General features: G+C 42.2%; 1 protein-coding gene across 17 annotated transcripts in view; it reads left to right on the forward strand.

Moving 5' to 3' along the window:
• TRAPPC9 (trafficking protein particle complex subunit 9) overlaps positions 1-13,014 on the forward strand; it is a 542,043-nt gene that overhangs the window by 6,648 nt on the left and 522,381 nt on the right. For 15 of the 17 annotated variants that reach the window (XM_075141098.1, XM_075141106.1, XM_075141108.1 and 12 more), the window contains 2 exons: positions 8,891-9,036; positions 10,866-10,994. In XM_075141098.1, the coding sequence (XP_074997199.1) occupies positions 8,891-9,036; positions 10,866-10,994 (275 nt within the window). Of the gene's footprint in view, positions 1-1,344; positions 1,848-3,034; positions 3,106-8,890; positions 9,037-10,865; positions 10,995-13,014 lie in introns of those variants that run through there. The other 2 variants (XM_075141113.1, XM_075141115.1) reach the window with 2 other exon arrangements.

The following is a 13,014-nucleotide window of genomic DNA, read 5'->3' on the forward strand; positions in this document are numbered from 1 at the left end:
ACAAACCCATTATATTATTTGTTTAGAAGAATTTTTTTGACTGGTAGAAAACTTTATGTATGAAAAATAGTGGATTAAGTTTTAACAAGTTTTGAAGAAAGATTGTCCTGTTAAATAGAAGTTGTAGGACTGGGAGTCTGACCTTAGTTTAATTCCTAGAGCACTCAGCCAATAGGTGATCTTGGCAAATCTGTAAATTTTTCCTTCTGTTTCTTCATCTGTAAATTAGGTAAAATATTTATGTGGTCACAGGGCTGCTGAGGATAATTGAAAAAGTTTCTGAAATCAGTTGCACTTGATAGTTACTTGTAGAGGCCGGGAGACTCATTGAAAAGAATGGAAATGCATGTTCTCATGATGATACAAAGGTCCTACAAACTTGAAACTAGGAAACATACTTGCCAGAAATACCAGAAATCCCATTTGTTTAATTTTTCTATTTCATTTCTGTTTTCAGCTTAAAAAATAAACATACTCATGTATGATTATAAATCTACTTGGATAAGCTCATTTTAATGTTGTTCACATCAGTCTGTGTCTTAGGTTCTTTCTTTTTTAATACTGGTAAGGCATCCATTTAATACTATTGAGTGATGAGAAAGTAAGGCTCTATTTATAGATGTGTCTTTCTCTACACAGTATCATAGATAGGATTTGTTCACTGATCTATCAAAGGTTTATGATATCTCAGTATGTGTATGTGGCTCTTAATTTTCTTTCTGTTGTCTGTCTTTCTAATTTTTGTTTTGTTCCTTTTTTTTTTTCCTTCTTCTCTCATACTGCCCTGTGAGTTTGTTGTTGGGTCTAAAAAGGTAGGCTGTGATTGCATATATTTAAAAATAGTTAGCTTTCTTCCATGTACTGCCTTTCCACTCCGCCTTCATTGCATATTTTAGTGTTGCTTTTTATATTTATTTTTCAGTACACACAAAAATAATCGTTGCCTGGAGCCTCACTACTGTGGTTGACCCTTTTTGGCACATTTGGCAATTATATTTGGTAGCAATGCTGATTTTTTTTGTAGGACACACATAATTTGCTTAGGCGGCTGCTGGCCTCTGGAATTTGCTTTATTTTTTAAACTCCAAAGCCATGAAGCTGTTGCTGCCTGTGTTTGGTTTCCAAATTCAACAGTTCTGGCAGTCGATCAAATGCCCTAGCTGTGTCTTTTAAGTCTGGATAATGTTATGATTGGTGATATCTATAGTTCTGCATGCTAATTGGAAATAGCGGAATTTGATGGAAATTTTTGTTGAAGCATTTTGCATGAATACTTTTGCAAATTCATTTTGCATGTTTCTTGTTTTTAAATTTAGCCACTTTGAAATTTTGAGGATCCAGAAATTCCTTCAAACCTGTTGCTGGATGGTTTGTAGTGCAAATAAATTCTGTCTTGAAATATAATATTGTTGCTCTGAATGTTCCATAAAATTATCCTGGGATCCTAGAAAAGAGTTGGGGATGAAGGGGTAAAGCATGTGTCCTATATAGCAAATTAAGTAGAAATGGAAATGGGGTTGAGCAGCGCTTTTTGGTTCCTGGAACCAATTGGTTCCTCCAGTTTAAAGTAGTAGTAGTGGTCACTGATGGTAATGATTGTGGTTATTATTCTGAAGGGAACATAAAGAGTGTGTCAGGTACCAAATTAACACAATTAACTTTAGAGAATAAGATTTTAAACTAGTTTTGTAGTCAACTGTACGTGTACATTTGTTGAGGAGAGAACCTTCTGAAAAGGAGTTTGGATGACTGACGCTATGGAGTATTCCACGTGTGGTCCTGCATTATGTGGTATTGCCTTCCCTGAGGATATTTCTGAGTGCATCACACTCCGAAAGGGGTTTGTGGTATGTCTTTGTGTGAGATTTGGGTGTGTCTTTGAAACTTAATGTCTTAAATGATCTTCTAGAGGAAAAATAAATAGAAACAGCTCTTAGCAGTAGGGTATTAGAAGGAGCTGACCTAGAAAAACGTTGTCATTTTATCCTAGAAAAAGTAGCAGTTAACTTATGTGGACTTCTTGTCATCAAATAGATTAGGATTAAGCAGTAGAGAGCCAAAATAATTAAACCGTGTTTTAATAAAAAATAAATTAGAAAGAAGATATCTATAAGCTTCTCGCTTTCGGCTTTGTGGCCAGATTCTTCAGGTAAAGCTGTGAGGCAAAACTAGCTAGGTATTAAATTGAATGATCGTAATTTTATGCTGATATATATATGCATGTATGATTTTTTTTCCATTAAATTTGCAGCCCAGTATGCATTGAAGAAACCAGCAATCATTTAGACATGCTTTTAATTACCTGTCGTGGTTTAACCCCAGCCAGCAAAAAATAAACTCCACGCAGCCGCTCGATCACCCCCCCCCCGGTGGGATGGGGGAGAGAATCGGGAGGGCACAAGTAGGAAAGCTCCCGGGTTGAGATAAAAACAGTTTAATAATTGAAATAAAACTAAGTAGAACAGTAATAATAACAATGAGAACAACAACAATAACAGAATACACAAAGCAGGCAATGCACAACACAACTGCTCACCGACCGCCGACCGCGTGTCACAAACGGGGGGGAAGTCCGTCCCCGTCCCCCCCCCCCCCCCCCCCCCCCCCGGTTTTTATACTGAGCATGATGTCACATGGTACAGAATACCCCATTGGCCAGCTGGGTCCACCACCCCGGCTGTGCTCCCCCCTCCCGGTGCAAGCATCACCCAGCAACAGCCAAAGCATCAATGGGCCATCAACGCTCCTTTCACACCGAACCCAAAACACAGCACACTCCCCAAGCTACTGGGAAGAAAGTTAACCCTGTCCCAGCTGGAACCAGGACATTACCTGATACTGTAGATATTGTGGAGAGTGGGTTTCGTTTCAATGAAATCTTTGCCTTTTGTCTTTGTGGACATAGTTGCAGTAATTTGGGGAGGGGGGGAAGCCTGAATTAATTGTACTTAATTGTGAGTGCTAAATTAAGACACAGTTTATACATTTGTATGGTGCAAACTTACTTTATAATTAGTGAAAAAATGTTTTCCAGGAGGATGGTCAAGGCTTGTAGGGACTGTAGGAGATAGATCCTGTCGTGGCACCACATTTAAGAGCTTAAAAGTAGGTGGGATGAATTCAGTCTTTGAATAATTAATAGTAAATTTCTTCATCACCAGGAATAAATTATCTTTTTGTTTATAAATAAAGAGAGTTTCTAAAAGAGAAGTGTTTTGTATGAACAATGTTTATTGATGTCTAAGTGAATAAATGCCTTCAAAGTTTGCATATATTGACATATGCATAATCTGCAGCAAAATTAGGTATTGCTTAGGAAAAGCTGTTGGTGAGGCAGTATGATTGAAACCATTCCGATATTAGGTTCTGATTTAGGAGTCTGGCACCATCTCTTTTCCTTTTGCTCTATGACTCATGAACTTAATCGTATGCAATCTGGAAAATCTGGAAAAAACAGTTAAAAACTACAGTTTTGAGAGAATAAGAAATGTAATTTGTCCATAAACATAGAGATTACTTGAAAGTGTAGAGAGAGGAAATTTAGTGTTAGCATCTTTGAAAGGAATTATAGCTGTGTAAGGAAACAGTGATTCTCCAAGTCCACTATTTATTCTGTGTAAAAAAAGTTAAAAGCAATATAACACTTATAATCTTAATTTCATTCTGGAATACAGAGATTAGTAAAACCTGACTTGTAAACAATTTATACTCTCCTATACGATACTGATTCAAGATTACAAAGTAACTTTTTGAGAGGTATTTCTCTATAACCCAAAGCTCAGATTGAAATCTTGGTAAGATTTGGTGCCCTTCCGTAGTTTATCCAGAGCAGCTTTCGTTTTCACTTTGAATTTTCTTGCATTTTTTCTTAAGAAGGTCTGTAAAGTACATGCATGTTGAAAAATAAAAGATAAGAAATATTGCAATTTCTTGACATATCTGAAAGATAAGGAACAACAGTAGTCTTGTATTTAGCTTCATTTAAGTCGTCATCTTCACATCAATTGTGAATATCATGTGATAGATCTGAAAAGTGGGAACATTTATAAAGGAGTTATTTGTAACTTTTTAGATGGAGAGGAGCAATAGGAGACATGCTTCTTGTCTCCTTTTATAATTTCCAGTTTTTCTTGTAAACAATGACACTGGTTCTGATTGCTTTGCTGTTTAATTTTATAAGGACATTGTATGTGCTTCCATATATCTTCTCTTTTTAAACTTCTGTCCTCCATCCATATAAATCAGTTACTTTCTTTTCATCTTCTTGATGAACTATTCTTTTTTTGAACCAAGTACAAGGAGTAAGACATTATTTGGCAGCTGAACGCAGTGGTTATCCTTTGGACTTGATGCTTCTCTTTAGTGTAAAAAACCCAAACCAAACCAAAAACCTCAAAAGCAAACAAACCAGTAACATGTAATTGTTTCTATTATTACCATTTCTCCTAGCCTTTCTGCCTTAAAATCTAAAGGAAATAAATTAATATGGTTATTCCTACCCTTGTACTTCATATGTTCTGTCCCCCTTTTACTTTTTTTTCGCCCACATTACAGACTTCATGAAGACAGTCTGTTCAGATGTGTTATGAGAGATTATTTCAGTCACAATTTAATTAATCTCTAGGGCCCTCTGGGAAGTTCTTTGCTGGGAAAAAACCCACCACCCCAAACCCCATTTCATTCCATAATCGTGGCATTTCCTCGTATATTCAAGTCTTGCTCTAGGGTATAAGAGTTCAGCATCTGGAGAATGGATGTTATCCTGGTGTTGGTTTTCTTTTTTTGTTGTTTTGGGTTTTTTTTTTTTTTTTTTTTTTTTTAAGTTGTTAGGTTCAAATATGCTAGGTAATTTTTTTAAAGATACTCTGTTGGACTTAGTTTAATTGAAAAAGTATCACTACGTCTACTAAAAGCTAAAAATGTAGAACTATGACAGTCAATCTGAGATGGTTCTTTGTATTTTTGGACACCCCTTTTAACCAGATTCTTTGATTACTCCATGTATACTTCATGTATACAATAAAGAATGACATCTACAGCAATTCTTTTAATTAAAATTTAATTCTCAGGTAACTTTTATTTTAGTTGAAACCATCCAAAGAAAAAAGATTTTTTTCCTTGGTGTGAAGTTTTGACAATGAAATTGTATGCCTCTATATATTTATGTACTTCGAAGACATTGTTAGAACAAAAGGATATACTATTGGAGTAGTGCAGAGAAATGAATAAAATACCTAAGTTGATGTTTAATTTTTCTCTAAGAAAACAATTTTATAAGGTAGAGCAAGGACGTTTGTGCTAGGGAATACTTCTGCAGGAGGGAGAACAGAATTGCTGATGAGGTCAGGAGAGCAGCATTGTTCTGAACTGTGACTTAAATCATGAGGTGCTTTGAAAGTCTAGTGTGTCTTACTCTGCATCTGTTACATTTCTTTAGCTGCAATTTACTAAGAAAAATTAAATAGTAAGGTTAGTGTGTCTTTATCGCATGGATTTGTGCCCAAGTTGCCTTTTCAGTTGTACCGAAGTCTGTTTAATACTTTCAGGAGGACTTGATTCGCCTTGGCTATTAATTTGTTTGGAAGGGAAAGAACTTCACCATTTATTTTAATACGTTAAAAAAAGGGGTAGCAAGAGAAACCCTGTCAGTTCTTACCTGAAGTGATAGTGGTCTTTAACTAATCATCCCTTTAAAAGAAAAACGTACCTATTTCAGGATCATGACATTTCTAAAAAGATAGTATTTCTTCACAAACATAAGCAACTTTTTACAAACCGTGGGAAGCTAACGCTGGCGGCAGCAGCAGTAGGAGCAGCAGTTGCTGCGTGCCGGGAGGAGTGCGAGGCTTGTGAGGCCCCGCCGGGTGCCTGAGGGGGTTTCTGGGCCGCCAACGCCTTTGGGCTGTGTGTGGAGAGGGCAGGTGTCACCAGAGGAGAGCGGCGGGCGAGAGCTGGGCGGTGCCGGCTGTCCCCGCGGCCAGGTCAAAGCGCGGGAAGCCGCGTATAACCGGCCCTCGGGGAGCGCCAGCCACCCGGAGGGTGGGACGGCAGAGGGGAGCGGTGGCAGCAGTTTGCGCGGGAAGCGGTGCGTATTCTGCTAGTGATCGGGCTGCTGCTGGCTCTGATTACCTGGCTTAGCCTGCTGCCCCGACAGTCACCCCAGCTGGTGCTGTGCAAGCCTACCCAGCAGTTTGAGGTCTCCAGGGAATTAGAAAGGTTTATTAGGCAGTGCTTTGAGGTTGTCAGCAGCATGGTGGTAGAGACCAAGCAAGGGCTGTGCTCTGCAGCTGACAGGAATCAGCTACCTTGCCAGGCAAGCCTGGGATGAGTGGAGGCAGCCACCCAGACAGAGCTTGCTATCAGAGCAGCTGCTGTCCAGGTGGAGGGCTGCAAAGACTGCACCTCTGCCTCCAGGGTGGAGGAAGGTGGAAGCTCCACTTTGTGCAAGGTGTGCTCTGGTGGCACATTCAGGCAGTGGGTGGAGGAGCTGCAGGAGGAAGTTAGCAGGTTATGCTGTATTAGGGAGGATGAACAAGAAATAGAGTATTATTTGAGTCTTAGCAGGAAGAAGTACTAGGGCTCCGTGGCACTGACCTCCAGAGACTACCAGACAAAGAGCTTCAACAACGAACTGACAGTACCTTGGAGAAGGAGGTGCCAAGGTCTCTGATAATCCATAGGAACAGAGTATCACTTCAGTCCCCTTCCTTTTATGTACCAGCCAGCAACAGATAGAAAGCCTTGGCAGAGGACAAAACCCATGAGCAAGATTCACAGGGAGAAGCACTCCAGCAGCACATAGTAAAAGCTGCAAAAGGACACGTCAGGTGCTAGTAGTGGATGACTCCCTGCTGAAAGGCACCAAGGCACCCATCTGCCAGGCGGGTATACGGTCAAGGGAAGTTTGCAGCTTGCCAGCAGCCAAGATCTGGGATGTCAGAGGGAGACAACTGCCACAGCTGGTTAAAAGCACAGACTACAGTCCCCTACTTCTTTTCCATGTGGGCACCAATGACATGGTAAAGCAAAACCTGGGCAAGATCAAGCAGGCCTTCAGAGCCTTGGAGGCGCAAGTAAAGGGGACACGTGCGCAAGTAAAGGGGACAGGTGCGCAAGTGATCCTCTTCTCTGTCTTGCCAGTCACAGATAGGGGTGTACGCAGAAGTTGATGCATCATGCAGATCAATACCTGGCTTTGTGGCTGGTCTAGTTACCAGCGTTTTGATTTCAGTGATCATGGGTAGATTTTCGATGAATACAGCCTATTGGGGAGAGATAGGATCCACCTACTGAGAAGAGGTAGGAGAATCTTCACTAGCAGATTGGTTGACTTCACGAATCGTGCTTTAAACTAATGAACTTGGGGTGGTAGTGTCCAAAACTGTGACACCTGCATATTCATAAGCAACAGGGTGGATGAGTGCATGTACTCATGGGAATGCTCCCCAACCCTCTCCAAAGGCAAGAATCCTAAGTTCAGCCACCTCAAGTGCATGTCTACCAACACAAGTAGTCTGGGCAACAAGAAAGAGGAACTGGAGTTCCATGCCCATTCTGAGAGTTATGATGTCATAGGAGCCACAGAAATGTGGTGGGAAAACTCACATTACTGTAAGACCACAGTGGATGGCTGCAAGCTCTTTCAGAAAGATAGGAAGGGAAGAAGAGGGGATAGAGTTCACTTCATGTGAAAAAGAAGTTTGAATATATGGAGCTGAGCTATGGAGGCCATTCTGTTGAATGCCTTTGGATCAAGATTAGAGGGATCATCACCAAGGGACATCTTATGTCAGATATCTGTTACCAGCCTCCCAATCAGGATGACAAGGCTGATGAAACCTTACTTCAGCTGCTTAAGGAAGTCTTGGGCCAACAGAACCTCCTCCTCATGGGTGACTTCAATTACATGGACATTTGTTGGGAAAGCAACACAGCGGTACACAAGTTGTCCATCAGTTTCCTGGAATGCATTGAGGACTGCTTCCTACTATAGATACTGGACTTGCCAACTAGGAACAGTGCAGTGCTAGATGTACTGCTCACAAACCAAGAAGACTTGCTTCACAACATAACTACCAATGGATACAGTTTTGGATACAGCGACAACAGCATTGTGGAGTTTAAGACCCCGCTGAGCACACTGAAGACCAGGAGCAGGACAAAGACCCTGGCTTTTAGAAGAGCCAAATTCAATATGCTCAGAGCCCAGATGCAAGGGATTCCATGGGAAGCATCCATGGACAGCAAAGGAGCTTGAGAGTCCTGGGAGTTATTTAAGAACAGCCTCTGGAAGCACAAGAACAGTCCATTCCCTTCCGAGGGAAAGGAAAAAGCAGAACAAGAGACCACCCTGGCTTAACAATGAGCTTTTGGGTGTACTTAAAAGCAAAGCAGCATACCAGCTGTGGAAAGGCAGCCAAATACCCATTGAGGACTACAAGAACCTTGCTTTAGAGGTTTTCAAGATGTGACTGGACAAGGTGTTAGATAATCTCATCTAGGCTCCCTTTCCCGTGAAAGGTTGGACCAGATGATATTTCGAGGTCCCTTCCAACCTGGGTGATTCTATGATTCTGTTTTATTTCATTTGTGACAAGGCTATTAAAGTGCTCTGAAGTGTAGTCTTTTAACTTGGTGACTCTATCTGCATAAATGCTATGTAGCCAAACTACATGATGCATTGCTTTTTTTCAATATATCCTCAAATTGTTGGTTCTTTTACTTTTGCATATTATGCTGGTTAGAATTCATGCTGGATGCTTGCTCAGAGAAAGAGAGTAAATTAATGTTGATCTACTATTACGGAGGAAAGAAAATTGACTGTAGGTGTTTATTACCTCAAATAAGCGTTTTCTGTAAAGAACTGTAAATTATACCTTTTATTTTGCAGACACTATAAGAAGCGTTGTCAAGGCCGGATGCGGAAACATGTTGGTGACCTGTGTTTACAAGCTGGCATGTTACAAGATTCCTTGGTGCATTATCACATGGCAGTGGAACTTCTGCGGTCTGTGAATGACTTTCTGTGGCTTGGAGGTAGGATTAAGTGGTGATAGTGAATCAAATAATTAGTTGCTAAAACCAAATAAATCAAACTATCTGCTATAACTGTCCTTCTGTATTGTGCAAAATAGGAATTATTTTGGTGACCAAAATCTGAGTATCAGGTGTGACTAAGAATTAAGTTGAAATAAAAATTAGTTAATAAGACATGACAAAGAAATGTGTTTAAGAAAACCTGCAACATAAAATGTGTTACTGTAGTAAAGCATGTACTTAAAAAAAAATTCTGCATCTGACTTTTTAATGATTCTTTGGAAAGTGTTTGGTTTTTTTCAGTGGATTGTACAGGTGTTTTTAAAATCTTTCCTGTGGGTTTCTACCATGGACTGTTAGGAAAAGATTTTTGCCTTTACATCTACCAAAGCCACAAGTGTTTAACTTCCACTGGCATAACTTCCTTTCACATTAGGTCCTAGGCTTCACTTTTTTTTCTCCTGCCTTTTTCTTTATCCTTTCCTTTTCTTTTTTTCATTCCTGCTTTTTTTTATTTATTGGATGTACAACTGATCTTTGAGCACAATTTCTGCTTCTTGGTTTCAAACCCTTTCAGGACAATCGCTGTCTTCAGTTCTGCTTTTAGCTTTCTCATTCTACTTGGAAATCCATTTAGCTTCCTAATGGCTCTGTAGGTTACATATTATGAAAACCTTAACACCTTCTGACCTTCCATTACAAAAGGTTAAATGGCTCAGGATTCTTCAAGCAGGAAAGGAGAACTTTTCTCCTTGTGCAGAGCATGGAAATATTTTAAGGCCCATCTGTTGGACTACCAAATTATACTTACAGATTCATAATTTGGATTAGAAGTGACCTCTGGAGGTCCCCAAGTCTCTGCACTGAAGGGCTGCCCTACTGTTCCCTCCAAGTTGGTATCACCCAGGAATTTTCTGGGAGTGCCCTATGCAATCATCCAGGCTGTTAATGAAGACATTAGAGTATCGTCCCCAGTATTCATCCCTGAGGGACACCACTGGTAATGGGCAACCATTTGAAGTTTGTACTGCTGATCACAATCCTTTGAGCCTGGCTGTCCAGCCTGTTTTCCACCTACTTAGTAGGCCAGCTATCCAAATCTTATCTCATCAATTTGGCTATAAGCATGCTACGGGAGACCATGTCCAAAGGTTTTCTGAAAATCAAAATATACAACATCGACTGCTCTTCCTTTGTCCACTGAGCTAATCATCTCATCATAAGAGGCAGTGAGGTTGCCAAGGACTGCTTTATCCTTGGTAAATCAATGTGTGCTGTTCAGAGCCACCTTCTTGTCCTTCATGTGCTTGGAAATGGCTTCCAGAAGGATTTCTTTATAGCCTTTCCAGGGAGCTGACGTTCACCTGCCTGTAGACCCCTGGTACTTCCTTCTTGAAGAAGGGTATGATGTTTCCCTTTGTCCAGTCATTAGAAACCTTCCCCAGTTGGCATGACCTGTTGGAGGTGATAAGAGAGTGATCTCACGTTGGCTAGCTCTCTTGGCATCCATGGATGCATCTTGCCTGGTTTTGTGGATTTGCGTCCAGTTGGATTAAGTGCTTCATACGTCTGTCTTCCTCTACTGTGGCTAGTGTGTACTCCTGCAGATTCTGCTAGTAGGCTTGGAGACCTGGGAGGTCTGAGAGTAAACTTACCAGTGAAAGCAGAGATAAAAAGGACATTGAGTATCTCAGGCTTTTCCATGACCTTTGTCCCTAGGTCTCCATTTGAGGCATACTTTATGTTTGTGTAAATAGACTTCACTACATGATACTTCACTTCTTGCAAGTATCTCTACTAACGTGTTGGCTTTTTTCTTTACTCTACAGCTGCTCTCGAGGGGTTATGCTCAGCATCAGTCATCTATCATTATCCAGGTGGTACTGGAGGTAAAGTTGGATCTCGCAGGGCACAAGGAGGTTCTCTTTCTGCTGAGGCAGGCAACAGGCACAGACCAGGTAAGGATGGGGTTTCATTTTTATTCTGTTTGCCACCACTGAACATCTGAAAATTTCCTCTCTATTTCCTAACTCTGTAAAATTATACCAATCACAGGATAAACTGGAGGAAGGGGGTGGGAGGGCAGAACTGTATTTCTTTTTAAGATTTTTACATTAATGACTTTTCTACTGTTTTGGTGTTAATTTTGACATGTGTGCTTTGCGTAGAGTTGCAAAGCTTTTGATATCTTCATCTGATTGTTAATAGTGTCTGCATTGGTTTGAATTTTGCTGGAGGAGATGCAGACAGTTTTCATAAAGAACATATGATGTGGCAGAGCTGCACATATTAAGAAGAGTAAGTTAGGTACATTTACTCAGGCTACTCAGCCCCCTGAGCTGGAAGACGGGGATGGCGAGCAGGATAAACCCCCTTAATCCAAGAAGAAGCACTTAACAACCAGCTACGCCACTTGGATGCTTACAAGTCTATGGGGCTGGAGGGAGCTGGCGGAGGAGCTTGCCAAGCCACCCTCCATCATTTACCAGCAGTCCTGGTTATCAGGGGAGGTCCCAGACAACTGGAGGCTCGCCAGTGTGATGCCCATCTACAAGAAGGGCCGGAAGGAGGATCCGGGGAACTACAGGCCGGTCAACCTGACCTTGGTGCCGGGGAAGATTACGGAGTGGTTCGTTTTGAGGGCGCTCACAAGCCATGTCCGGGACAACGAGGGGATCAGGCCCAGCCAGCACGGGTTCATGGAAGGCAGGTCCTGCTTGACCAACCTGATCTCCTTCAGTGACCAGGTGACCTGCCTAGTGGATGAGGGAAAGGCTGTGGATGTGGTCTACCTGGACTTCAGTAAAGCCTTTGACACTGTCTCCCACAGCATTCTCCTAGAGAAGCTGGCGGCTCACGGCTTAGACAGGTACACTCTTCGCTGGGTAAAAAACTGGCTGGACGGCTGAGCCCAGATAGTTGTGGTCAACGGAGTTAAATCCAGTTGGCGGCCGGTCACGAGCGGTGTTCCCCAGGGCTCAGTACTGGGGCCAGTCCTGTTCAATATCTTTATCAACGATCTGGATGAGGGGATCGAGTGCTCCCTCAGTAAGTTTGCAGACGACACCAAGTTGGGCGGGAGTGTTGATCTGGTCGAGGGTAGGAAGGCTTTGTAGAGGGACCTGGACAGGCTGGATCGATGGGCCGAGGCCAACTGTGTGAGATTCAACAAGGCCAAGTGCGAGGTCCTGCACTTGGGTCACAACAACCCCATGCAACGCTACAGGCTTGGGGAAGAGTGGCTGGAAAGCTGCCCAGAGGAAAAGGACCTGGGGGTGTTGGTTGACAGCCGGCTGAACATGAGCCGGCAGTGTGCCCAGGTGGCCGAGAAGGCCAACGGCATCCTGGCCTGTATTAGAAATAGTGTGGCCAGCAGGACTAGGGAGGTGATCGTGCCCCTGTACTCGGCACTGGTGAGGCCGCACCTCGAATACTGTGTTCAGTTTTGGGTCCCTCACTACAAGAAGGACATGGAGGTGCTGGAGCGTGTCCAGAGAAGGGCAACGAGGCTGGTGAAGGGTCTGGAGCACAAGTCTTATGAGGAGCGGCTGAGGGAACTGGGGTTGTTTAGCCTGGAGAAGAGGAGGCTGAGGGGAGACCTCATCGCGCTCTACAACTACCTGAAAGGAGGTTGTAGCGAGGTGGGGGTTGGTCTCTTCTCCCAAGTAACCAGCGATAGGATGAGGGGAAATGGCCTCAAGTTGCACCAAGGGAGGTTTAGATTGGACATTAGGAAAAATTTCTTTACTGAAAGAGTGATTAAACATTGGAACAGGCTGCCCAGGGAAGTGGTTGAGTCTCCATTCCTGGAAGTATTTAAAAGATGCGTAGATGAGGTGCTTAGGGACATGGTGTAGTGGGCATGGTGGTGTTGGGTTGACGGTTGGACTCGATGATCTTAGAGGTCTTTTCCAACCTGTATGATTCTATGATTCAGAGGTGTTTTGCTATTCTAAAGTCAACATTTAATAAATAGAT

Source organism: Calonectris borealis, chromosome 2, assembly GCF_964195595.1.
Source record: "Calonectris borealis chromosome 2, bCalBor7.hap1.2, whole genome shotgun sequence".
Classification (NCBI taxonomy): Eukaryota; Metazoa; Chordata; class Aves; order Procellariiformes; family Procellariidae; genus Calonectris; species Calonectris borealis.